We start from the raw sequence: 27,235 nt of genomic DNA on the forward strand, positions 1-27,235 counted from the left end.
GTAGTTGAAAGCTCGTTAACAATGATCACGGAAAACGGTAGATGAAAACCACAACTGCGGCTATTTATAAAGTTACGAAGCTAATTTGCCAGAGTGTATCGATAACACGATGATATTTTTCTAATCTTTGAAGAGAGTTGGGTCCAGTTCGATCAAATTTCAGCCGTAGTAGTACAAGTACAGCTTGTAAAAAGTTTCACCGCAGCCCGCATTTTATGAGGGTAACGTCGTAATACTCGTACATTTAAATGATCAACGCATTTTTCGGGAAAATGACATTGTCGCGATAAAAATGAGCAATAATTTACCTCGTAGGCACGAAAGGAAACTCTAGAAGCAGAAGAAACGAGTAGCGAAGAAAATAAGAAAGAAAACTGTTTTTCTTTATGAAAGGAAAACAAGCAAGAAGCCTTCAGTTATAGTGTCCCATAAAACTAAAACAAGGCTATTTTGCGAAGATCAAAAATGACATGACGCTTTCAATTCTTCGTCTCCATTACAAAAACATCCCCGAAGCTCGGGTCAATGGTATCTTTTGTGCCTCAGTTTCGATATCGCGATGTTCTGTGCAGCATTTGTCGAGCTATTCGTGCCTAAGAAATTTCTTTGTAGCACAAACGAAGAATTGGAGGTGCCATATTACTCTGGATCCTCGTGCTACTGCCCGCCAAAGCCGCATTGCGCCGCGCCGCGGGTGAAGCGGCGAGTGCTGCGGAGTCAAAACGCCTTCACTACCGTGCATATGCAACACGGACATCCACAGAGCCCGAATAGTTGCATGCAGGAGTTACAATGAAATTCGTTTAGAATTCGTCGCATGGGATACAAACTGAGAGAACTTTGTCCGTTTCCCTCATAGGTTTCCTCATTCCAACGCTGCCTATAGTGCCGATAAAGTATAAACTATTACTAATTTTTATCGCGACATTATCAATTTTCCGAAAAATGCTTTGATTATTTAAATGTTTTTAAAACGTTGTCGATCCTCCAAATCGTAAGAAATGTTGGTATGTGAGCATAAATTTTAAAATTTCTGCCCAGTTTAAGTCTCGATAATTATTTTAAAAATTAGTCCGAATCTTCACTTTCTCCCAGCCAAAAATTTGAGAGCTACATGCAACATTTTGAGTTTAATGAATGACTTTGTGGGAAATTTTCATTACAACTACAGGAGCTGTCCCAATAACAATGAAGTTACATCAGCTACCTAATTTGACAAGTCTGGCTCGCGTACTTAACCGAAGTAATACGTCATGACCAAAACTCTCATCTCACTCATAACTTTCACCTTGATACGCTAGCAGTCGTGGAGTTCCATCTGGTCATAAGACATTTCGTCAACGATTTTTTGTTTTCCAATGCATGTTTGATTCCATGCAGGAAAATTCACTAAAACTCTTTACACCTCTTTGGTGCGACAGGACTTGATTATCTTTCAAGAAAATCCCATCTTGTTATATTGTACCTGATCCGGATAAACCTTTTGATTTGCCTCAGCTAAAGGCTCTTAAATTTTTCCTGTGTACGATAACTTCGCGACGACGCCGCGCCGGCGTGCCACGGCTCCTCGAGCTACTGTTTCGCCACGGAGGTGTTGCGCAGTATCATACGAGATTGAAGGCACCCCAATGTTTCATGGTTGATGGCATCTTTCAAGAGCACGAAGTTCCCTCGCTTTAATCGAGGGACGATGACAAAGAGAAAGCGGTAGTCGAAAAACTTACTGAGTCCGAGTATCCGTAATTCCGTATTCAATAAGGTTTAGCATAATTTTTGAACTTTATTAAAGGAAAAAGATACTTGATCCAATAAGAAATATGCTCAAACTTACCGCCAAGAAGATTCCCTGATGAATCAATAAAGAAAATGATGCTTAAGTAAAGAGGAAAAGATACCTGTATAAAAAGGAAAGTCACTTACAACAAGCAGAAACCCAATTTCATTCAGTGATTTTATTCTTGATTCAAAATAAAATCTTCTTGACGGCATACTTAAGAATGTTTCTGCCTGAATCAGGTCACTTTTTTCTCTAATGTAATTCAAAATATGCTAAACGTTCTTATATACGGATGCTAGGACTTGGTGAGTTTTTGGACTACCGCTCTCTTTTTGCGCCGTGGTATCATGATTTAATTAGCGAGGAAAGCTTCGTATTCCTAAAGGATGCCTGTCATTTTTGATACGTTGGAGCGTCTTCAATTTTGCATGATACCGTGCAACACCTCTGTTGCGAAATAGTTGCTTGAAGCGCCGTGGCACGCCTCGGGCGAGGGCGACCAGCGCGACACGCGCACTGGCGCCTACAAACCTAACAGGGATACTTCACGCATTGCGCAATGCGTGAAGTATCCCAGTTAGGTTTGTAGGCGCCAGTGCGCATGCCGCGCTAGCAGCACGACGCGCGCCGCTCCGCTTTGTGTTTGACTAGAATATCTAAACTCGCAGAGTCAGCATTTTTCAACTCACGATTTTGTAACGTTTGCATGCTTTGAATGGATAATTCTCATTTAAATGGATGAAAAAAATATATATTAAAGGAAATTATAATGTGTGTTTTGTATGAATATTAAGGTGGTTCCGTGTCATCATCCATGATTGGAACTATTTCCTGTGGCAATGACCCGACTTGAACTAAAATTAAATGATTTGCACATGTTCAACCTTTCCCGATTCACGCGTCTAAATATACCCTCAATGATATAAATATCACATTTTGCATCAGAAAAGAGCATGAGTTAAGGGACGGTTTACAATATTGATAAAATGAAATAATGTGAGACACTAACACCCTAAGAACCCCGAAGCTACATTTAAAATTATTTATAGATCGACTTTTTAGGATTGATTGATTATTCGATTTCATTTTGAAATTGGGAACTACAATTTCTGGCTCATCCGTGAAAACACTTATGCAAACAAGGAATCTAAAAATACATACGTTGTTTCTAAACCGAACCAGAATTTGTGGTTCCCAATTGCAAAATTTAGTCCGATTGTACATATCATACGTTCGAGATGTAGAATGCAGAATCGCTAATACGGGGCGAGAGAGATTTTCCTCTGAGGGGCTTAGAGGAAAAAGGGATTCCTTTGAGGATTTTCATTCAAGGACTCCTGATTAATGAGTTTAATTGAAATCAGCATTAAATCATATTTTGTGAAATATTCTCTACAGAAGACAATTTTTAATCATCAAAAAGTGAGTTTGAGTTATCTTTCCACTATGAAGCTTCATGTAATTTTAAAAAATTAAACACCTATTTCTCGGGATAGCAAAAACTACACTTATTCGCCTGTCATCTGAGCCAATCATCTTAAAAACCTACAAGTCAAAGGCGTGGTGTGCTTTGCGATGCATCGATTGATCTGCCATTTAAACCAATGAAAAGGGATCAATAAACAGGGTGTTTGCAACGAACACCTAAATAATGGATCTTTTACCATAGCTTCCAAAGGGGAAATATCGATCATTCACGCCGTGCCACTGATACAAGTAATGTTCAAATTAATTATTTTAGCAACATTCAGTCCTAGAGGAGGGTTTGTTGAACTACTTATCATTAAAACTTTGCAGCTTCATAATTATTTTGAGGGGAGCATAATACGCATTTGTTGAAGTTTGATCTACGTACATGTAATTGCTCGTTGCTACTCTAATTCGAAAGCTTATTTATTTATACTGCATTTTAAGTCTTATAAAATAAAAAAAAAAAGATTTCGGTCGGCGTTAAAGAGAGTTTCCATGAAAATCTACTCACTAATTTAGTCGCCTTGTCAATTTGAATTTGCACTTGAACTTTTCTGAAGCCCTCTTTAAATTCATACACAGACTTTTCCATGTATTGAAAACTACTCCCGAATCCCGGAGCGATGATTTTACCTGGATCGCATACACTCTCGTTCCCAAAAACTGCTCCAAAGTTACATGTCAAAGAAAAAAAACAAAACGGCATCAATATTCAGTGGAATCAGTTTAGAAACTACATTTTAAAGAGAAAATTTGGATAAAAAATAAACATTTTCGGTTGTTAAATTATTTTCTCCAATCATAACTACATACAGAAGAAGTAACATAATCCTTAGAGTGATAAAGTATAAAGTAAACAATACAATGCAGTCCCTTAAGTTCCTCTTATGGCAGACGACCATTTTGAATATTAGTATGGTACGGATATTCAAAAAATATATTCACAAAGCTCTCTCAAGTTCAAGGGTTCGTGGGCTTACATACATTTTTCTCCTCTCATTCATTTATTCAGTTTGTACATTTTATTCTTGAGAAAAGAAGATTAGGTTAAAGGCAACATAGAGGTGCAGACCACTCAACCACTGCAGTCAGCTGTGTCACGTAAGGGGCGCGAATACAACTATTCGTCCTTTCCTGCACTTGCCGGTGGTATCACGGGCTTTTGAAGGTTTTTTCCAGAACTTATCCTTTTCTCTCTTGGTTTTTTGCCGTAAGCACTGAAATAATGAGTCATCAGGATGCTAATTGAACAGAGATATCTAGGGTGGTTAAGACTCAATTTATTCCAACGTTTACATGTTTTTAAGAGATGCTCTGATAAATATATGACGAGCATGCGGGCGGGAAAAAACTGCACTCAGTTGACTATGGCGTTTACTACGCATAGTCAGTATTGCACCTATCAGTAGTGATTTTATAAGTTAATGATTAAATTTGTTTTAATGAAAGACCCCCTAGCAGCAATAACTCTTGAGAGGCATCTCTGGAAAATGCTTTAAAATTATTTTTAAATTTAGAGAAAAGGAATCCTCTTTGGGTATTTTATCTAGTAAAAGTTATATGAATGTTTTTTTGAGAACTTTTATTATTTCCGAGTTTTTGGATATTTTTTTTTAAAACAATTTTCTTCTTAAAAACTTCAGTAGATCCCTTCAAATATTTTGAAATTTTTTCAAAGTAAATTTTTATCATCGTAAATTATATTCCAAGAAAATACCTAAAACACTTTCCTTCTTTGTAAGTTTTAATTGCGTTTTTTTAAAATGTTTTACCAATATGTTAAACATTTCCAAAAGCCGTGTCGCTACTAAGATAAACATTTTGCCTCTTAATTTAGACATGGTATCGATTGTCATGGCTGCGTTTGTTGCCTATGTTTTATCCCATATTATTTTATTGAGGAGCAGCCCATTTTTTTATTTTTTTATTTGTGGAACTTGACAAGTAAGTTTCCTCTCTCGAAGCATTCAGGCTTTAAAATTTGTCGACATCATCGGACAAGTTTTTAAAACTAAAGCTCACGAAGGTAGGTATACACTAACTATCCAATAAAATAAGGGGATGAAATGTTTCCCTGAGGTTATACCTTTGCCAACGTTACAGATGAAATCCAATTTCATAGGCCAGCACAAGGCCCACTTGACAGCCCAGTGAAGTTTTTCCCAACACGTGTCGAAAGAATTCGCAAAAACTCTTTTGCATTTAGCTACAGCTTGTGTGATCATACCTGGAGGCAAAAATAAAGAGGGAACTTGAGATAAAATAATCATGCATTGTACTTATAATTCTGAAAAAAGGAAAAAACTTAAGGTAAAAATGAGAGTTTCTTTCTCTGGCAAAAAATCTTCGTTTGTTCTGACGTAAGAATGATATGTGATAAATTCAGATAAAATTTAACTTAAAGTAAAGGGATGAGATAACTATATTACTGCTTTGAGGAGTTGAAAGCATCCAAAAATCGCCAAAAGTGAGCGCAGAAATTCGCCAACGCCATTGCCAGGGTCGCGACAGTTTCGTTTCAAAATCAGATAACATCTCTTATAATGAAGTAAATTAAGACTTACAATTCGTCACCTTCCAGGCAAAGTATCACAAGCGCCATGCGACGTTTAAAAATTTCCGCCGCCATTTTATTTTTTTACTGAGAAATTGTTGGTTGAATCTGTTTGGAAATTTCACTAAATTTTATCGGCAGCACAAAGAAAATTCAGTGAAATTTTCGGACAGCTTCGTTGAACAATTTCCCTGTAAAAAAATAAAATGGCGGCGGAAATTTTTAAACGTCGCATGGCGCTTGTGATACTTTGCCTGGAAGGTGACGAATTATTTTGAGCCTATGTTCGTGCGATTATGAGAAATCATTTATCACCGGAGAGGCGGAAGAAAAATTTCTGACCCCAAGAGGGAATTTTCGCTGCACTAAGAGATCAGTACTCTCAAATGAAGACCTATTTGATTGTGCTTTGCTACATATTATCTCATTAACAGCAGCAAATTACAGCTTATCGGTAGAACAAGTCATAGCCCTTCCCATTCAGTGAGGGTTACCGTAGGGTGCGGCTGTTACCGCGGTCTAGAAATTTCGTAGACGGAACCTTGGATCCGTATGATCTGTTGAAAGGTTATAAAACAGCTTTGAAGCACCTTCAGAGCAATTTTAAGCGATATTAACGATTTATGTGGACCGCGTTAGGCAGAAAGGAACCAAGCCACAGCAGCTAATGCCAAATTTAATAGATAAATTTAATTTTTTACACGAAAACGGTTGTGCGGATTTTGTGCAAATTTCAGTGAATTTTCTGCACTGTATGAAGACAATTCCATTAAATTTTCAAAGGAATCCGCAACCAGTTCTCTTGTAAAAATTAAATTGCTCAGTTAAGTTTTGCAATAGCTGATGTGGCTTGGCTCCTCCTTGCTGAACGCGATCCATGTCACAGTTTTACTTACCCTCACAGCGAGCGTGCAATTTCCGAATGTACTTAGTCTCGATGGCTTCCCCGCGAGATTTTGCTAGCGACTCGTTGTACAGTTTCTCGATTTCCTCCAATCTCCAGATAGACTCCTCCTAAAAGGAGGATTTTTGATAATTGAATAAGTGCATATTAAAACTTAGTAGGTCCAGACAGTTACATGTTACGCATACCTGTGGCAATTCTTGAGATTGGCAAGACTGTTTTTCTTCCATTTAAATGTATGTAAAACAATCGATTCTTAGTGAGGCAGCTTGCGTCACCTAAATCGATATTTTTAATGGATTTAAATGAAGGAAAAACTGTGTTGCCAGTTTATAAAATCGTCACTGATCGCTACATACATAAGAGCCGCTTTTATAGCGCTCTCTGGCAAATTCGCGAATCCAGGAGTCGCTTCCGCAACGCAAATAGAACTTTCCTTAGAGCAACGAAATCGATGACTAAAGTCGTCCCTCATCTGACGTAAGGGCGTGTCTCTATTTCCACATGAACCGCCAAAAGCATCTAGTCATACGGAGCACAAGGCTCATGTGGAAATTGAGATACGCCCTTACGTCAGAGGATCGACGAAGTGTGAAACTTGTATCCCCGTTTGCGACATTGCAGACGTCTTGTTTTACTTCTTTCTTTCTTCAGAAAACTAGTTAACGTAATTTCTTGAAAACTGCCTTGATTTTTCTTCTCTGTTAGCGGAATATTCCAGTGGCGTGGCGTGCTTTGCGAGAAATCGATTGATCTGCCATTTAAACATATGGAAAAGGATCGATGCACAGGTCGTTCGCAACGAAAACCTTACGAATCGATCATTTATCACAGTTCCAAATGGGAAAATATCGACAATCGATCATTCAAGTCTCGCGACTGGAATATCCCGTCTTCATTTCAAGCCATAAAGTTGGCTTGTCTACCATCTTTGAAAAAGTAAAACCGTCACCTTCCGGCTAAAGTATCACAAGCGCCATGCGACGACGTTTAAAACTTTCCGCCGCCATTTTATTTCTTACACAGAAATTGTTAGTTGAGTTACTGTCTGAAAATTTCACTGAATTTTTTAAATGCTGCCGATACAATTCAGTGAAATTTTCAAACAAATTCAACCAACAATTTCTCTGTAAAGAAATAAAATGCGGCGGAAATTTTAAAACGTCGCAAGGCGCTTGTGGTACTTTGGCCGGAGGGTGACGAAATAGGAGCGGAAATTTTGAAACATCACGATGGAGATTCGTAGTTTCTCACTTTGGCCATCGGAATACTGTTTAGTTTATAAAGTTTCTACAGCAGCAGCCTGTGACAATGGTGATATCAAAAACATAGGAGAAAAAAATGGGAAGCAAGGCTAAAAAGTACGCATAAAAAGTGTCTTTGATTTGATTATCTCGGCCCTTGTGTAGTCTGCAGGTTTCTATTTGGAATTTTCATATTTTATTTTTATTCTTCCGACTGAAAATGGCTCAATTTTGAGCCGAAACGTCTCGGATTTTCATGTGTATTTTGTACCATGGTAAAAATTGGCGATAGGAGCTGCGTTTCAAAATACCATAGGAGTTCTTATAGCCGACTAAAGAAGGCTATTGAAAATCATACAGCTGGCTGTAGAAAGCGGAGCAAATCATATAGCCGGGCTATACGAAGCTATAAAAAAGTATACAGTCGGGCTATAGTTCCTATCGCCGGGCTTTACACTTTATCGCCATTGGCTATAAAAGGCCATAAGAAATTGTGTAGAAATTCGTGTGCTTTGGAAATCATTAAGTTTGATACGGAACTACCTTAATATTTACAAAACACACATTATATTTTCCTTTAAAATGTATTTTTTTTTCATCAATTAAAATGAGAATAGTCCATACAGAGTGTGCAAACATTTCAAAATCATGAGTTGAAAAACGCTGACTCTGCGAGATTAAATATTAGAGCCTAACACAAAGCTCAGCGGCGACGCATTGGCGCCTACAAACCTAACAGGGATACTTCACGCATTGCGCAATGCGTGAAGTATCCCTGTTAGGTTTGTAGGCGCCAATGCGCGTTTCGCACTCTTTGCCCGCCCGCCGCGCCGCAGCGTGCCACGGCGTCTGAAGCAACTATTTCACATCAGAGGTATTGCACAGTATCATAAGAAATTGTAGGCGCTCCAACATATTAAGACTGACAGGCATCCTTCAAAAGTACGGAGCTTTCCTCGCAAAATAAATCAAGATGCTACGGCACAAAAAGAGAGCGGTAGTCCAAAAACTAACTAAGTCCTGGTATCCGTATTTAGTAACGTTTAGTATAAACTTTATCGTTTGGCTGTTGCTTAATCGCCATCGGCTATAGAAGGCTATAAGAAATTGTACAGCCGGCTACAGAAGCTATTGGAAATCTTACAGCCGGCTTTAGGTCTATGGTATTTTGGAACACAGATTCGCCTGCCAATTTTTACCAGGGTAGCCTTGTCTCCCGTTTTTTTCTCCTATGTTTTTGATAATACTGTTTAGAAGCTGGTTTTTTTGCCGTTACGAATCGAACGTCTCGCAGTGCGAAATTCGACTCTGCGTTAGGAGAACGATTTGGCAACTGGAGGTTGGACTGCGGATGGTTAACGGGGAAAAATGAGTCGGGGAATCGGTAAAAAATGGGGGCCCGCAGAGCGGCTAAATACAAACCGTTCCAGCGTTGATGTAGTCGTTATCCTCTATAATTTCCTTGACCTCCTCGTCTCCCTCCAACTCCTGCTTTATCGGGCTCATGATGTCCCTGATGGATGACAACGTGTCTTTGACACCAGTCGTGTCCGCCTGCGGGACAAAAACCCAGATTAATCCACCGTCGTCCTCGTATATTCAGCCTATTCATTGTCATTGCTTTCAGTCGCCCGAGTTTAGCGACCTCTTCGATAAACACCCGCGCCCCGCCTTTGTGACATTTTAAGTGAAGCATCCCCTTCTCTCTCATTGAAAATTCAAAATATCGTGTTAAATAAACTTAGATTTTGACCCCGAGAAACAGTGATCGCGGAAAGTTGAGATTTTATCGGAGAATGTATAACGATTTTATCGATGTCGACTTATTGCAATATTATCGGATGAAAATTTGTGCTTAGTTGCGATTTCATCGCATAAAATTGCTATTTTTTCTATAGCGATTTCTCGCAATATTATCGATCAAAAACCCTTGTAAATTGAGTAAAAATTTCGCTATTATCGAAAGCGATTTTAGAGAGATGAAATTGGGATTAGATTGAGAATAATCGCTCTTGGTGATCCTTGTGATTTTATCACCAAAAATTGTAAAAAAATCGCAACTTGAGTTTAAAATATCGCGATCCATCCGTTGACAAATGCTGCTTGGGTTTGACGGCTTTTGTAATTTTTATCCAATGCTCTCAACAATCAAACATGATTTACTGAATGGACATCTTCATGCCAAAAGGGAACTGTGATCAAATGAATGGACCACGAGACAAGGTAAAAATAAAGTAGCGTATTACCTTTCAGGCAAAATATTACAAATATTTTTTTCATTTGCTTGGTGCCCATTATCTGTGACGTTATTTGTTTTTAGAGCCATGTAGTTCGAACAATACGTTAAAAAATTGAGAGGCTTGGAGGACAAGGCGCATTGGTGCATTTTTTAAAAAAAAGTGTATTAATAATTTCAAATTAAACTAAACTTAAGGCATATTCTGTAAAAATATTCTCTCCCAAAGTCCAATTTTTAAGTATCAAAGAGACCATTTGAACTTTCTTTTCACTGTATGGATCCATATAATTTCGAAAATTCAAACACGTATTTCGCGAAACAGCAAAAACTGCACTTATGCAGCTTGGCCTCCGAGCCCCTCAATCGTTGGTATCTGTTTTTGGAGATATAATTTGATTGAAAAGTATCATTCTAGTGCGATGAAAGTCATTTTAACTCTTTTTGATGTTGAAAGTTGTTTGAACTATTTTCTTGCTCCTGAAGCAGAGCTGCATACTAATACTTCGATCAAACCGACTTGTTTTCGCGACCTAAAACTCAAGTCTCGTGCCCAAAGAAATCTCCGAGCTTAGCGTTAAAAGGAGACTGATAATCTCGGATCCCCAAAATATATGAAGCCAGGCAATGAAACCCGAGATCCATAGCTGCCAATTTAGATCATTAAAGCGTTACTGAAAATGGTGATGGGCGTGAAAAAATTTGGAACTTTTTCGCAGAATCTCAACCTCGCCAAGATCCCTAATTCACGCTCGATGATTTTACGACTTTTTTACGATACAGTGCAAAGAGTGAGGGTTCACAGACCACTCTCATCTTTTCGCGGAACGCGTTCCGGCTCCAAGTTTGTGCCCCGCAAAAAACCGAATTATACCCCGCAAGAGCAGCTTTTATCTCACTTCCGAAATATTTTGCTCGAGGAAATGGATGTGCAGAAAAGTAGGTGATCGGCGTTGTCAACTCGTCCGTATGATATAATTGAAACTCTGAGCCTCCTAATCTTGTTATAAAGCCACACTCTGCGCAACAATGACGTGGAATCAATTTAGGATCGAATTAAAATACTTTAGCCTCAAGAACTTCAACTAGAAACAATACACCAGCTGGAGAAGAAAACCTTCACGCCAAAGGAAATACTCTAAATACGGTTCTAATATAAATCTATTCAGCAAATGAAGTTTACGAGGTTCATTCTCTCGCTTAGACGTTAAACTTTCAATTATAGACATTTTCATCGTGCTCTATATTAAAGTTTTACAATTAAATTCTCATGTCTTTCGTTTCTTATTTTTTTCAATTTGGCTGTATATTTGGCAGCGGCGAACTTCCGGCTCTACATTCCCTCCTCTTACAGCTCAGAGGATCTACTTTTCCACGAGATAAGAAAATCACTATTATTCACTCCTGCAGGGTATTAAAAGAATGTACATAAAAAAGCTACCGCCTCCTCCTCGAAAGGTCGACCCTTTTGCGAGCTTATTTAGGTACAGCATGGTAGACGCGGCCGAAAAACGTATTCAACCGAGTTTTGATGCCCGCATAATGCGGACGATGCCAAATCGAACTTTCCGTCGTTTCTGTCGGTCTTGGGTATTTTCGCACATGTTTTCGGTGATGCATTTTTGTATTGAAAGTTCAAAGCAAGGCATGAATGATCGATTATCGACATTTTCCCATTTGAAGCTATGGTAAAAAATTGACCTTCAAGGTGTTTGTTTCGAGCACCCTGATCATCGATCCTTTTCCATAGGTTTAAATGGAAGATCAATCGATATATCGCAAAGCACATCACGTCACTGATGGTTTTTCATACATTGAAATGGAGGAGAAACTGAACAGACTTGTGCTAAAAGGAACGATATGTATAAGGTTTGCGTGCAACATAGTTGCTTTAGCATGCTTGCGTCCAACCGTGTTGCCAACTTGCAGGAATCGCAGCTAAGTTAGAGAAACAAGTTGAAGGAACTCTCACACGCATTTGGGATATAGCAGTCTTGAAAGGTTTGAACATGAGGCTGAATCTGGTTTTCGTTAGATTATACGTTAGTTCCGTTGAACATGCGAAGACCCTGACCACTTCTCTGCTGTTTACCGCCAAATTAGTCACGGGACCAGCAATCAAATAAGCAACGATCAGAGCTTGAACAACGCTTTGCCCTGAGCCTCCGCAAAAACTTGGCAAGGACAGCAATGTCATGCAACGAATCTGTAAGAAATAACACAAAAAAGAAAGGAGAAAATAAAGAACTACAAAAACAAACATCGCAATAATATTTTGAGTAAGTTTTAACCCTCCGATGCCCAGAAAGGTTAAAGTGACCCGTGGCTTGCTTAAAACACGCGCCCCGCAGGTTGAATGGGGCCGGTATGCACACACGATCTTTAGAAGTTGGTCTTTAAATACATCTTAAAAAAGAATCAAATGTCAAATTGAAAAAAAATCAAGTTTCATCACATTCGAAGATAGGATAGGGGTATTTGGGCCTCGTTTTTTAACTTCTCCCCCGAATTTAAGTGACGCATCATTGAATTAGCAGTACAGAGCGGAAAGTTGCGGGTTCATGCCTCGCGCCATCGCGCCTTCAATTTTGCAGACGCAACGCGGACATCAAACAAGCACGAATAGTTGTATCTCTGCGCCGTCGTCAACGCGCATTCGCTCTTTCTCCTTGGTCTATTTCTACACTGTGTTTGTTTCCGTTTGTCTTATTTGTGGTTGTGCCTTAAAGACTATACGTCCTTCAGGCACCAAGGGACCTCCTTAAGGGACGTTCTTAAGGAACTCGGCCTAATATCGCAAACAAGTAATCGTGTACCGAATTATTCGAACTAATTTTTACTCTGAGGTCTTTTAGGAGCTACCCTGAATAAAAGGCGCTTCTTGAAAGTTGGGAATACTGATTGTCCTCCATTTAGATGTATTCTAGGGGGCTATTACTTAAATTGCAAACTCCTGACACATGCAAGAGCCTCATCGTCTGAAAAATTTGAAGAACATTGTTAACAATTTGCCCAATAAAGTCGAGTTCTATTCCAGGAAATGTGGCAACGTCTGAAAACACATAAGGCACACAGTGGATCGAGTCAATGGGAGAGGTCGGACAAAATTTGGAATTGTTGAAAGCTTATATTTTTGGAAATACGAAACAAAAAAGTCTGAGTGTGATTTCATTGGCTTTTTCGTAAAATTTCCTTCATAAAAACTCCTTGAAATTGAATTTCTGACAAAATCAACATTAAAATTTGAAATCTCAGTCAAAAATTCCATGTCCGATCTCTTAGATTGACTCAATCCACCGTGCGGCGTGTTTGAGTAGCGTGGCGTGCTTTGAGATATATCAATTGATCTGCCATTTAAACCTATGGAAAAGGATCGATAAACAGGGTGTTGGACCTTACCTTAATAATCGATTCTTTACTATAAGTTTATATGGCATAATCATGGATATATCGCAATTGACGCCACGCCACGGGCGTGTTTCCTTAGCATGGCACCACTACGAGAAGCACGGTACTTGACAGAGGCACTGGGTCACCGTGCCGGGGAGAGGGATTAAAGGCCGTCTTATTTGAGGACAGCATTAACATTTTTCCAGCGCGCCCGGGCCCGCCCTCAAATCCCTGGCTAGTAGGACCCTCACACGGTTCGAGGGGACCCAAAACATCGTCCTCGTCGTCCCCGGCAAGTGCTTTGCCGACGTTGCCGTGCCGTGTCGGTGGAGAAAGGCGGGATATCGACGGTGAAACTACCAAACCACGTATCCCGGTTTGCGACGTCGCAGACTTCCTGTCATACTTTGTTTTTTAAATGAAAAACTACTTAACATCCAGTCTTGAAAATTTCAGTGATTTTTCCTTTTTGTGCGGAGAAAATCCCGTGAAAATTTCAAGGAATGATATCGATTTGGTTTACTTCAAAAAAATAAAATGTGAGCGTAGATTTTTAAACACCGCAAACGAGATACGTGGTTTGGTAGTTTCACCGTCGATATTCTCTCGGGGAGGAAACTACCCGGAAGCGTGAGCGGCGTCGCCTTGGTGCTGGACAGGGAGGAGACAGCGCCGCCATGCCGAGATAAAGTCATCCATCAGTCGTGCTGTTCATTTATCACGGCCTAGCGACGTACGGGACGTTAATTTGATGCGCTCCTCATCCGCAACGCCGCGCGCGGAAGTGGCTCCCGATGGCCTCCCATCCGTGTCTTCGCCTGCCCGGAAGGCGCGTAGCTTCGCCTTCCAGTCGTGTGCCGTCCTTTGCGATACATCCATTGGTCTCCAATGGAGATGTTGCATGTGTGAGGGATTTGCGATTTGACTGCTGTTTCTAATGTAAAAGTTCGCGAGAAACACTATGGTGCCACTGGTTTTCTCTGAAATCATCTCCCAAGCTCAAAAGAAGCTCTCAAAGTGAGGCCAAAATGGAGAGGATATCCCACCCTACCCTGAGAGTCCACCTCTACATCAAAACAAACTCTCCATGCAAAGATAGGGAGCAAATACATTAGCATCGATGCCGTGTTTCCAGTTTTGGAGTCCCCAAATAAAGTGGCAACCCTGCTACTGTATTTGCACCCTATCGTTGCATGGAGAGTTTGATGTAGAGGTGGACTCTCAGGGTAGAGTGGGATATCCCCTCCATTTTGGCCTCACTTTGAGAGCTTTTTTTGAGCTTGGGAGATGATTTCAGAGAAAACCAGTGGCACCATCGTGTTTCTCGCGAGCTTTTACATAAAAATCAATGGTCAAATCGCAATTCCCTCACACATGCAACATCTCCATTTAAACCTGTAAGAAAGGATCGATAAACAGGGTATACCTTCATAATCGATTGTTTACCACGGCTTCAAATGGGGAGATATCGATAATCGAGCATCCGCGTCTCGCCACTCTTGGCCTACATCCGGAGATATCCTTCTCGCCATCCTTCTCATCCGGAGATAGGAAACGGAGGCGGCAATAGTATTTCAGTCGAAATTTATAGTTGGAAGAGGGGGTGGGGTTCAAATTTGTTGGAACGAAGCATAATGGGCCTGTTGCAAACCTTTGCTAGAGCAAAAATAAGGGTTGTTACCCATACAGAGTGTCTCGGAAATCACAACGAGCGCATCGGCTGAGTCCGGAATGCACTCCTTACTTCACAATTGGACGTATTTCTGTCCAACGGAACTAAGCGCCAAATTGAGTTCCTTTTGAGGAATTTAGAATGCCGGATAGCGCGTTCTGTCAAACGGAACTAAGCGCCATGGAGAAGTATTGAGTGGATAGGACGGAATGAGCCCGACGCCCGATTCCGCCGCCAATCCAAGTCCCCCTCTACCTTCCTCCTCTGATGGCGCTTAGTTCCGTTTTACAGAAATACGTCCAATTTGCATAAGAAATTTGCGTTTTTTCGAGCTACCCGCTTCAAAAACGAAACCACGGCACGGGTGAACATTTCGTTAGAGGAGCCATTCCATCCAACCCCTGCTCACAAGGATACCACGCAATATTCAACATAGCCGACGCCAATCCGCCTGAACACATGTGACGGGACGATACTTCCAACCACATGAATACAATCGGCGTGTTTACATTTACATTTTTCTCGCTTTCATAGAATCCGCCTTGATTCACCGCGAGCTCTCCTCAACTTGCGCGTAGAAGCGACAGCCATGTTGAGCAGGGATTGAATGGAATGACTCCTCTCACGAAATGTTCATCCGTGCCGTAGTATCCTTTTTGGAGCGGGAAGCTTAAAAAACTGCAAATTTCTTACGCAGATTGTGAAGTTAGGAGTGCATACCAGAGTTTGCCGATGCGCTCATCGTGATTTTGGTGACATTATCCAGAAGGAACAACTCTAATTTTTGCACTAGCAAAAGTTTGCAACAGGTCCATCAGATTGAGAGTCGGGGAGGAAAGATTTGGACGTGTTTCTGCTAACCGGAGCTATGGACGGGTGGGAACGATGGGGTGTGCTCTAGAAAGCTGCGGAAGAAACAATGTAAAAATGGGCGTGATTCCTCTTGGGGAAACGGAAAAGTGGGATTTTACATAAAATCAAACGCAAGAAATTGTAAAAGTTAGACTAAAAAAGACTGAATAGCTTGATTCCTGCGCGACTCGGATTACCGATCCAAGTTTGTTTATTTTAAGTGGATTGACGTAATAGATAATTTTATCAAAGGAGCGGGTGGGCGCGGGTGTAACGAAACTTTTATCCGTTCGTCTTTGACCGGGACATTGAGGAGGGTTGCGCGACGCTGGAAACTTGATTTCCCGATTTGTTGCCAATTTGAGTGAGTAAATTGTAAACCACTTTTCGTAGACTCACTGGAAAAAAGTCGCTTGAATCTAGAGTCCAGACTCCATTGACAAGAAAAAGAACTCTTGATTCAATCGGATTTTTGATTGAATCAAATGGAAATCCGCTTAAATCAAGAGGCTTAACTCGTCGATTCAAGGGAGAATCCGTTTTAATCAAGAGTATTTTTTCTTGTCAATGTTTTTAAGAGTCTGTACTCTAGATCCAAGCGATTTTTATTCCCATAGTGCTCTCTTCAACGTTTTGTGGTATAAAGTCAAATATTGATGACCGAAGTATGAAACGACGTTTATCCATTGCGGTGTTTTAAAATTTCCGCTCCTATTCTATTTTTTCAAACAGAAAGAAGCCAAATTAAGTGCTCAATTTTATACATGATATTTTGCGAGCAGAGAGGAAAAATCAAGGAAGTTCACAAGACATTGCGTCGACTACTTTTCCAAAGAAAAAATGAGGTATGACCGAGAGACTGCAACGTCGCAAACGGATTTACGTGGTTTCGCAAATTGACCATCAATGTAATATATGATTTCATACAATTTACAATTCTATGCAATTTTTCATGCAATCACAATATTCTGTATAACTTCATAAAATTCCAACAAGATTTTCTCAAGAGATTAGATCTTTCTAAAGCGGACTGTCACCCATACACTCCTAACGTCTCAAACTATCTTGCGTCTGTAAGTTACGATAAAATCGTAACTCGTACTTCTATGTTGTCCATCGGACGTTTTCGCATTCAATTGACTCTCTAACCGCATTTTCGTCTAGATTTTTCCGAAATCGAAGAGAGCGTCCGTAAGAATTTGATCAGAATTCTTGAAAAAGATCAGGAGATGTAAAAAAAAAAAAAATAGCGACGTTACGGATGCAGTAGCATTTCTTACTGGATCTAACTGTGTACCTTTTTTTCAAGACACATACGCCCGATATTTTATTTTAAAAGAGACAACGACGGGACAGGACAAAAGCACAAGGAGCATTTTCCCCGCGGAGTTATTAGAGGGCAGCGGTGAGGCGTGAATGATCGATTTTCGATACTCGCCCATTTCAGACTATCGTAAAAGATCGATTATTTAGGTATTCGTTGCGAACACCCTGTTTATCGATCTTATTCCATAGGTTTAAACAGCAGATCAGTCGATGTATCGCTGTCGGAGGGCTCCTCTTTGAAGAACTAAATTAATTATTCCGCGACGGTACGGCTCGGGCTCCCACTTACCTCGCCTCGGTAAATCCGTGATTTTCACTCATCACGGAACCAACTTTTATAAAAGTTCAGTCGACTAGCACAAATTTTTAGTGAGTTTCTTCCGTCGCGCGTTGCCCGGGGGATGTAGGATCTTCATCCCTTATAAGTTTCGCGATTGTCGTTGTTCATCCCCGACCCCGCCCGACACCCCTATGCGACCTGAGATGCGAGAGCTCATACCTAAAACATGAGTTCCGAACTAACGCGATTAGCGGGGACGAGATTCCAACATACCGTCATTTCCCGGACGAAGGAACGTAACCCAATTCCGAGGTTGCCAAGTTGCCTCTAACAACTCGAATTTTTACAAGAATTTAAACGTGAAATTTTTGTCCAAAATTCGTCTAATTTTTACACGGGACCAGAGGAAAAATCGGTGAAAATTCGGTTGGAAATGTTCAAGATTCTTCTAATGAAAACGCAATCTGTAAGGGGAAATTTGGCAACACTGAAGTGTAGTTACGTTCTTTCGTGAAGGGAACGACGATATTAGACGCGTAGCCGGATCCGAGCCAGTGGCGTGGCGTGAATTGCGATATATCGATTGTTATGCCATTTAAACCTATGGAATAGGATCGATAAACAGGGTGTTCGCAGTGAACACCTTTATAATCGATTCTTTACCATAGGTTTAAAAGGCACAACAATCGATATATCGCAATGCACGCCACGCCACTGATCCGAGCTCGCGCCAAAAGCCTCGTGGCAAAAACGCGTAAGCAAATACTGGACTTCACAACTTTTATCTCAGGGTCTCCTCTTCACCGCTGCATACAAGGGGGAGGATGGGGGGGGGTCTTAGACCTTCAGCCATCTCTTTTTGTTTGTTTTATCTTTTAGCGGTTGAAGCGTCAATCACAAATTTTGTCATAGAAATTGGGGGAGGGGACCTTTTACATATTTTCACTGACAATGAGTGGTAACCTTGACTACGTGTCAAGCCAGAAGTTAGGGAAGGACTTGCGGAGAAAAGGGGATGGTAGCTCTAGTTCGTGTATGATTTCAGACCCAACTTGCGGTGGGTATAACAGAAAGGGTATTTCTTGGTTGCGGTGTTTTGGAATCTCCACCGCTAATCAATATTTTAGAGAGGAGACTTCTCGGTGAATTTTCTGAAATTTTTCGGTTTCAGATTTGTAAAATCATAAAGAAAATTCCGTAAAAATTTCAACAAATTGTATACATTAGCTTTAAATACATGGATGAAACGTTAGTGGAGATTCTAAGACACCGCAACCAAATACCCTCTTTGCACCCAGCGCTTCAATTATTTCGATTATTTGGACTAGGACTGGAGAATGTGCCGAAAATCAAACTTGAACATTGTGTGAGCTGTAATTCCTTTTACTTTGTGCTACTCAGCCTCTGTAGTCGCTCTTCTGACCGTAAAGCCGAATCTTGATTTCCTCAGAAAGCATGGATTTATACGTGGATTACATTTTGCAATAAGGAGCCACTATCTCTGGCTCTTCCGTAAAAGCACCTTTCTGCATAGGGAAACCAATGGCATATATTTTGTTTCTAAATTGAGCCGGAAATGGTGGTTACTTATTGCAAAATGTATTTCATGTGAAACAGGGCTCACGTGGAAATTAGGATTTGCCCTTTCGTCAAAGGGGCGACGTATTATTAGGAGGATTATAAATAAACAAGTGGTTAGAAATGAGAACAAAATAATATGAACTATGCAAAACGATTATTCCGATAACGGAACTTGGCTGTTTTGAAAACGCCTTCAAATGCGGCGTGAAATCTCACGCATTCCGGAGAGTTCAATTAGTTGTATCATTGCGCCATAAGAATGTTACGGAAGATTTAAATGGAAATAGCCTCCATGCACGCCGGCCTTTTCGATTTCCGTTAACATTTTTGCAGTCATGAATGCGCTTATGTGTGCTTCAGCTAGAATTGTATTTAGCAAATGGGTGGTTCTTATAGGAGGATTATAATTAAACAAGTGGTTAGAAATGGGAACAAAATAATATAAACTATGCAAAACGATTATTCCGCCTTCAAATACGGCGTGATAGCCTCCATGCACGCTGGGCGTGTCGATTTCCTTTGACATTTTTGCAGTGGTGAATGCATAGCTAAAAGCTATGCAAAACGATAATCCGGGTATCGGAACTTGAATGATTTGATAACGCCTTCAAATGCGGCGTGATACCTCACGCATTCCGGAGAGTTCAAATAGTTGTCTCATTGCGCCGTAAGAATGTGACGGAAGATTCAAATGGAAATAGCCTTCATGCAGGCCCGCCACATCCCATCTCGGGCCCTGGTACCAGTTTTAAGGTCCGGGCCCCAAGCACGGAGGGGGGGGGGGGTCCGAGGGGCATCCCTCGAGAAATTTTAGAATTTATACGACTAATCGGACGCATTTCCATAAAGATATTTTTCATCAATTTCTGCGGAATAATTATGTTTTTTTCTACTTTCAGCACAAAATACTTACGAATTGTTGCATTCAAAACATCTGGAATTTTTTTTTTCTTTTTTGGGGGGGGGGGGCATATGATACTATTTTCAGTTCTAAGAGGGCCAGGCCCTCCTGGACTCCCCCTTCGTTTGTCTATGGCAAGGAAGTTGAGCCATGGGCCATTGAAGTCGAGGATGCCCAGACTGGAGACTCTTAGCATCTGACGATGGAAGAAAATGAAACGCAGTTACTAAAAATATCCCTCTGTACTGAAAATCTTGAAAATAGATAGAAATTTTCCAGGAAGTATACTCATTTGAAATTTTAAGAAGAATTCTATAGTGCCCCGGCGTGTTTCTGAAAATCTATTCACCTTTTGCGAAATTTTTAAGGTAAATTTTTCACCTTTTCTTACGAAACAAGGGTTGCATGTGAATTCGTAGTGGTTTTTCACGGGTAACACGGGCCCCGTTACCAGGGACCCAGTATCCCCCCCCCCCCCCCCTGTGGCGGGCCTACCTCCAAGACAAAAGAAGTTGCACAATCTTAGCAACATTGCAATGCTAGTAGTTCCTATTTGCAAAATGCAATCCAAATGAGAGTTGGGTATGAAAATCTTTTCATTTCTTTTTTGGTCGTTCTTCTGTCGAAGCGGGCCTAAGAGAACGCAAAGCGCCCCCTGAGAGTTGGGCCGCGTAGCCCCCTAGTGTTTTATATTGTTTGATACCTCAATCGAAAATTTATATAAATTTTTAAGTGAATTTTTTTTACTTACTCAAAGATATTTACAGAAACTGTCAAAGAGATTTTTTTCCCCATACTCAAAATCTAATCGGAGATTTTTAAAACACTGCAATCAATAGAGGTGCGCACTTTTTGACTCTATACCCACGGATATGTCTATTGAATTTACACCGAAGAAAAATAAATCGAAATATCCGATTGAATGGCCAGCCTGGATACTCTACGCAGTGATGAGGCGTTGATGATCGACCATCGACATTTTCCCATTTGAAGCTGTGATGAAGAATCGATTATTTAAGTGTTCGTTGCGAACACCCGGTTTATCAATACTTTTCTATAGGTTTAAATGGCAGTTCAATCGATATATCGCGAAGCATCGCCACTGATTTTATGTGGGCTACTTAGCGTTCCCTTTTATACACAAACCGCGTTAAGCAGAAAGGAACCAAGTCACATAAATTATTGCGAACTTTAATTGGACAATTTAATTTATTACATGAATACTGTTGCGCGAATATTTGTGCATAATTCAGTGCATTTTCTGCATAGTGCGAAGGGAATTCCTCAACATTTTCTAAGGAATCTGCACAAACGTTCTCGTGTTAAAAATTAAATTGACCCGTTAAATTCGGCAACAGCTGATGTGGCTAGGCCCCCCTCCGCTAAACGCACTAAAGTTATTCTTCTCTCTATTCCGCTTTCTCTCGTGCATTGTGGGTAGGTTCCAGATTCCGATGGATTGGGGTATGAGCGAACTCATTTTTGATACCACCATGGGTAATACACCCCCCGCTCCCCCAATAATATAGCATTTTATGTTGAGAGCCATTACAGAGTCGAACGCTTTTTATCTACATACCTGCGAAGAAATGGCGTTTCCGAAGGCCAATATTAGACTAATACTTGCTCCCAATACATAAGCAGTCAGCGCATCGAATTGCAAGTCAACCACGATGATTTCGTAAAGCACTGTAAGCATAGTGTGCAAAATTTTAACTTTAAATTTTAAAACAATTTTAATTAGCTGTCTGTCGAACGTCGGCGATTCATGATGTGGAACGATAGGTGGTGGTCTCAAAATCCTAAAAATGCATCTGAAATTGAAGAATTTAGGCAGGTCCGTTGATGTGAAATAATATGTTTCAAGATCAGATGTCCACTTATTAAATAAAGTGACAATGTTTGCAAGTAAGGAGGGAGCGAAAATCATAGAGACTTAAACTTTTACTTTTTGAGAATATAATATAGAGGGCTTATTTCCGTATTTGATTTGGTTCACATTTACGCATTAACTTTCGACCAGACTGTGCGTTGATTGATATCAGTGGATGGAGAAGAACTGAGTGGATCGCGTACCAGAAAAGAACCAAGCCACATCAGCCATCGCCAAATTTCACTGAGAAATTCAATATTTTACAAGCGAACATTGGTGCGGATTTTTTTGAAATTTTTGAGGAATTTTCTTCACACTATGCAGAAAGTTTACTGAAATTTCTGAAAAAATTGGCAAAACCGTTTTCATGTAAAAAATAAATTGCCCATATAAATTTGGCAGTAGCTGATGTGGCTTGGTTTCTTTTTGTTCAATATAACGCGGTCCAAGCCAATCTCTGACGTCCATTTCCGCTTTTTGAAAACTTTCGTGTGGCATCACGAGAGGCTACTCATAGCGCTCTCTAGACATTGGCGGATCCAGCAAATTGGCAATATAGTTTTTTCTCCATTTAAACCTATGGAGATGTATCGATTGTCGGAGGGGCCAGGTGCTCCAAAAAGAATCGATTATTTAACATAGGTTTAAATGGAGGAAATCCGGTGTTGCCAAATTGCTGGATCCGCCTGTGTTTCTAGAGCGTACATTAAATGAATAATCACGATAATTTATACTTACATAGTCCTATGAGAAGACCGAATATGAATGCTGAGAACTTTTTGGCAACTCTGTGTTCATTCTCATCCGAATTGACCACTTCGTCCCAATAGGGCACATGCTCCGAAAAAAAAGTTGCGACGCCTACAAACAAAAATGAGAAAGGAGGATCTAGGGTTAGGTTAGGTTAGGTTAGGTTAAAAATCAAATAGAAAGAACTTAAAAATGAGGAGGCTTTCTTCCCAGACCTGCTTGCCCAAAATTTTGGCAAAACAGTACAGGTTTACGTTATTTTCAGGCTCAAAGTTTATTAATCATACAGGGTGAAAATTGCAAAATTGAACGTATTTAAGTAACCGACAGACTTGTGAAATTAAAGAAAACATAAAAAATCAAAGCCACTAGACGCATCCAAGTACCGTTATTTCCAAAAGAACCGAGCCAGTGCTGCGGTTCACACGAGCTCAAGACGTGGGTCTGCAAATCCATCCTGTAAAAAAGAAGGAAGAACGAGATTCAACACAGCCGAGAACAGGATAGACGTATATAGGCCTCTTTCCTAACTTTTTTCCCGAATATGAGCGACACCGCATTGACAGTATACAGCAGAGCATTGAGAGCTCACGCTTCGCGTCATCGCGCCTTCAATTTTTCAGATGCAGCACGGACGTCCATCAAGCACGAATAGTTGTATCTCTGCGCCGTCGATAACGCGCATCCTTTCCCTCGCTTTATTACGCTTTATTTTATTTTGTTTGTTTGCATTTGTCTTATTCGTATTGGTGCTTCAAGCACCACGTGAGTAACACAGCCGAAGGTAGCAAAGATGTGTTCGGGCTTCATTTTTAACTTTTCTTCCGAATCTGAGCGACACTCCATTGACAGCAAATAAGCAGAGCATTGAGAGCTCGAGCTCTTGCTTCGCGTCATTGCGCCTTCAATTTCGCCTTCAAAAGCCTCAAGGAATGATTTCGATTTGTTCTCCTTTAAAAAAATAACAAAGAGGCGGAGATTTTCAGATACCGCAAACGAATACGTGATTGTCGACTCACACCGACGCTATGTATTCAATCATAAATAACATGAGCAGATATCGTTTACTTCAAAATATGTCAGTAAAATTACTTATAGCGATAAAAGTATCCTCCATGAGAACTGCGGCGGTAAGTTTGATTCTATTTTACGCCTTATGTAGGCACTAGCCTTGTGAGATATTTCGGGCACTCTGGTGACTTTTTTTGTGAGCAACTATTGAATTCCCTGACTCTAGAGGAAAGCAAATGTCTCTTGAATAACAAATATCCCCAACTCTACTTCGAATCGCGTTATTTCAGGATCTTCTCTAATTAGGCCCAAAGTCGAAGAAATAGAAGGAAGAAGATAAATATTTCATCGAAGAAAACATTTATTTTCCTTTCTTTCCCGCGGTAGCTCATTTAAGCGTCGAGTTGCCAAGTGGCTCTAGAAATTTGTTTGCACGCTCTAAAGCACAACAACAATATCATACAATATTTGGCAACGAGATTTTTCTTGGGGAAAACGAATTTTTTTCTTATATGAAAATTCGGTGAAAAATCTGGGGTCAGTTATGTGGATCAGTGGCACTTGTTGCAGATAATCGTGTTCTTTACAGTGGTGATTCTTTCAATTTGGCAACACGGGTTTTCCTCCATTTAAACGTTTGTAAAACAATCGATTCTCGAGGCAGCTTGCCTTATCTAAAATCGATATTTTTAATGGATTCAAATGGTGGAAAATTAGTGTTGCCAAATTTCAAGAATCGCTACCGAGTTCTGATTGTTAAAGTTTTCATCAAAAATTAATGATTTCTGTCCGAAGGCCATGTTTCCACGCTTCACGTATACGGAGACAATGACCATCGAAGAATAAGGCGGAGGACATCATCCACCACAGTAATGCATACCGGGGTTTCATTAATTATTCTGATTTCATTGCGATTTTCTATAATTAATTTATGAGTTGACGAATCATTATTAATCAATGCATTAGCGTGGTTAAAATTAAAACCGTTGTTAAATCTATCTCACAAGGGGAACTTCCCAAGCTGCCGCCTCCGATCGGGCTGAAAAAATTCATACGAACTCTTTGGATGAATTTATTTGACCCGTATTTTTTTGTTTTTTTCCAACGCCCCCTAGAAACCCCCCAAAAAAATTCCGGAAAGTCTTGCTTTGAGCGCTCGAGTGTATATACGTAGTATGGCAATCAGTTCTTATCAGTCGGCGGTGGCTCTGCGGTAGCGCGCTTGCCCGGTAGATAGGCGGTCCCGGGTTCGAATCCCGGGCGCCGCACCTACTTTTTACGACCGAATTTTATATTCTCACACATTTTCACATCGAATCCCATTTATTACAGTGGAACTTAAAACATCAATTAATTTACAACCATTATCAAACACAAATTGATCTACGATCAATAACTTCTTCAATTTGAAGTATAGATTTTTTTTGGGAGGGGGGGGGGGGGATACGCGCGCGATTTTCTCGCCAATCACTGTACTTTTACATTAGCCGACGACCCGCCCCGCCCCCTCACATCAACATATTTCTCCCGATCACCCGTATGCGTCATGATTTTTCCCGTCATTATCCACAAAAAAAATCTATACTTCAAATTGAAGAAGTTATTGATCGTAGATCAATTTGTGTTTGATGATGGTTGTAAATTAATTGATGTTTAAGTTCCACTGTAATAAATGGGATTCGATGTGAAAATGTGTGAGAATATAAAATTCGGTCGTAAAAAGTAGACGCGGCGCCCGGGATTCGAACCCGGGTTCGCTGATCCACCGGGCAAGCGCGCTACCGCAGAGCCACCGCCGACTGATAAGAACTGGCTGCCATACTACGTATATACGCTCGAGCGCTCAAAGCAAGACTTTCCGGAATTTTTTGGGGGGGTTTCTAGGGGGCGTTGGAAAAAACAAAAAAATACGGGTCAAATAAATTCATCCAAAGAGTTCGTATGAATTTTTTCAGCCCGATCGGAGGCGGCAGCTTGGGAAGTTCCCCTTGTCAGTAAAGAAAAAGAAAAACAACGCATCCTCTGTGTACTGAAAAATTTCACGCAAAATTTCACGCAGATCACGATTCGTGCAACCAAAATTTCTGAAATCAACCCTTAGCTAAGATATTTAACGTTTTTCAATGCGTAAATTCAAACCCCCCGGCTCATAGAAAAACGAAAGTCTACGCGAGTCAATTTGCACTCTAAAAAACAGTCTGCGCTATGAAAATGTAGCAGCCACAATCTCGGTGCTTCGGCTTAGCCGTTACACTTAGCTGTTAACACTTTGAACAACACAAGGAGGGAAAGAACATTGCTCCATCATGACTGCCTAAACCGTTTGTAGTGCGCGATTTGATTTGGGTAGAATACATTGTTATTCTTGTGAGCGGGGAATGCATAATTCCTCTAACCAATGTAAACTAAAAACTTTAATATCTTTGTTAGGAGTTGATTTCAGTGATTTTCTTTGTGCGGATTGTGTTATACGCAAAATTTTAATTCGGAAACATGTATTAGAATGTTAGAATACGCATTTTGTCTAAAGGTCCATTGATTGTTAATTGGTCTTAACGTGGAGATTAAACTCTTCACATTGTGAAGAAAATCAAATCTTTTTTTAGCTTTAGAGGTTAGAAAATGGAACGCTATCAACCTTGTATGCTCACCCACCGAGTAAGATTAAATCACTTTGTTAGCTTGATGTCTCGAAAATATGCAACAATAAAAAAACATTCTTACAATCAACAAGAATTTTAAGGCTTCAAAAATCGGTCTAAATCTTTGATAGTTTAAATTATTAACTTATTTATTGTGCATCTAAACTATAAAAAAGATAATTTAAGCATAAACTTTTCACAAACCATTGAACGAATTGACAACAACACGAATAAACCATGATGACTCGTTTACTTCTTGCTGATGTCCCCACTTAAACGTTAAACTTTGATCCGACGCACCTCTTTTGCTTTTCTTCAAGACTGAATACTTAACTTTTTTCATATTTATGGTTCATTTCACCTCGTGACATGAAAGTTTCTACAGACTTGTACAGACACGAAATTTCTTTTGATGAATGTTGAATTGTTGAGTTCACCATTTGAGCAACCAATCGAATCGAGAGCCTCAAGACACATGGTTGCAATATTGCGGAAATTTCACGAAATCTTTTCGTAAATAAAATGTGAAGCAAGCTTTTTTTTTATTAATTTTTTTTTTTATTTCTAGAGGACCCCCCAGAAAACAAGACACATCGATGTATCGATACAATTTTTCTAAAACACTGATTTTGTTCCTGAATTTTGGTAAAAAACAAGGAAAATTAGCGCGCGAGCATATTACAGCAATTTTCTCGAAAAGTATCTCATGAAAATCCAACAACAACAACAAAAGTCTTTAGGTTAAAATACGAAATATTGCATTTAGACTTCC

At 40.1% G+C, this 27,235-nt stretch overlaps 1 protein-coding gene across 1 annotated transcript in view; it reads right to left on the reverse strand.

Annotated features, from left to right (window-relative positions):
* The window catches only part of snky (ubiquitin protein ligase sneaky), a 39,944-nt gene extending 12,914 nt beyond the window's left edge, over positions 1–27,030 (reverse strand). Inside the window, exons 1-9 of the mRNA XM_072306556.1 lie at positions 26,668–27,030; positions 23,197–23,267; positions 22,799–22,921; positions 21,767–21,876; positions 12,158–12,391; positions 9,372–9,503; positions 6,698–6,815; positions 5,334–5,474; positions 3,759–3,910 (exon numbers count right to left, since the gene is read on the reverse strand). Coding sequence (XP_072162657.1) covers positions 3,759–3,910; positions 5,334–5,474; positions 6,698–6,815; positions 9,372–9,503; positions 12,158–12,391; positions 21,767–21,876; positions 22,799–22,921; positions 23,197–23,267; positions 26,668–26,702 — 1,116 coding nt within the window. The 5' untranslated portion in view covers positions 26,703–27,030. The remainder of the gene's footprint in view (positions 1–3,758; positions 3,911–5,333; positions 5,475–6,697; positions 6,816–9,371; positions 9,504–12,157; positions 12,392–21,766; positions 21,877–22,798; positions 22,922–23,196; positions 23,268–26,667) is intronic.
* Positions 27,031–27,235: the final 205 nt, after the last annotated feature.

The sequence above is a fragment of the Bemisia tabaci genome, chromosome 1 (genome assembly GCF_918797505.1).
Source record: "Bemisia tabaci chromosome 1, PGI_BMITA_v3".
Taxonomy (NCBI): domain Eukaryota; kingdom Metazoa; phylum Arthropoda; class Insecta; order Hemiptera; family Aleyrodidae; genus Bemisia; species Bemisia tabaci.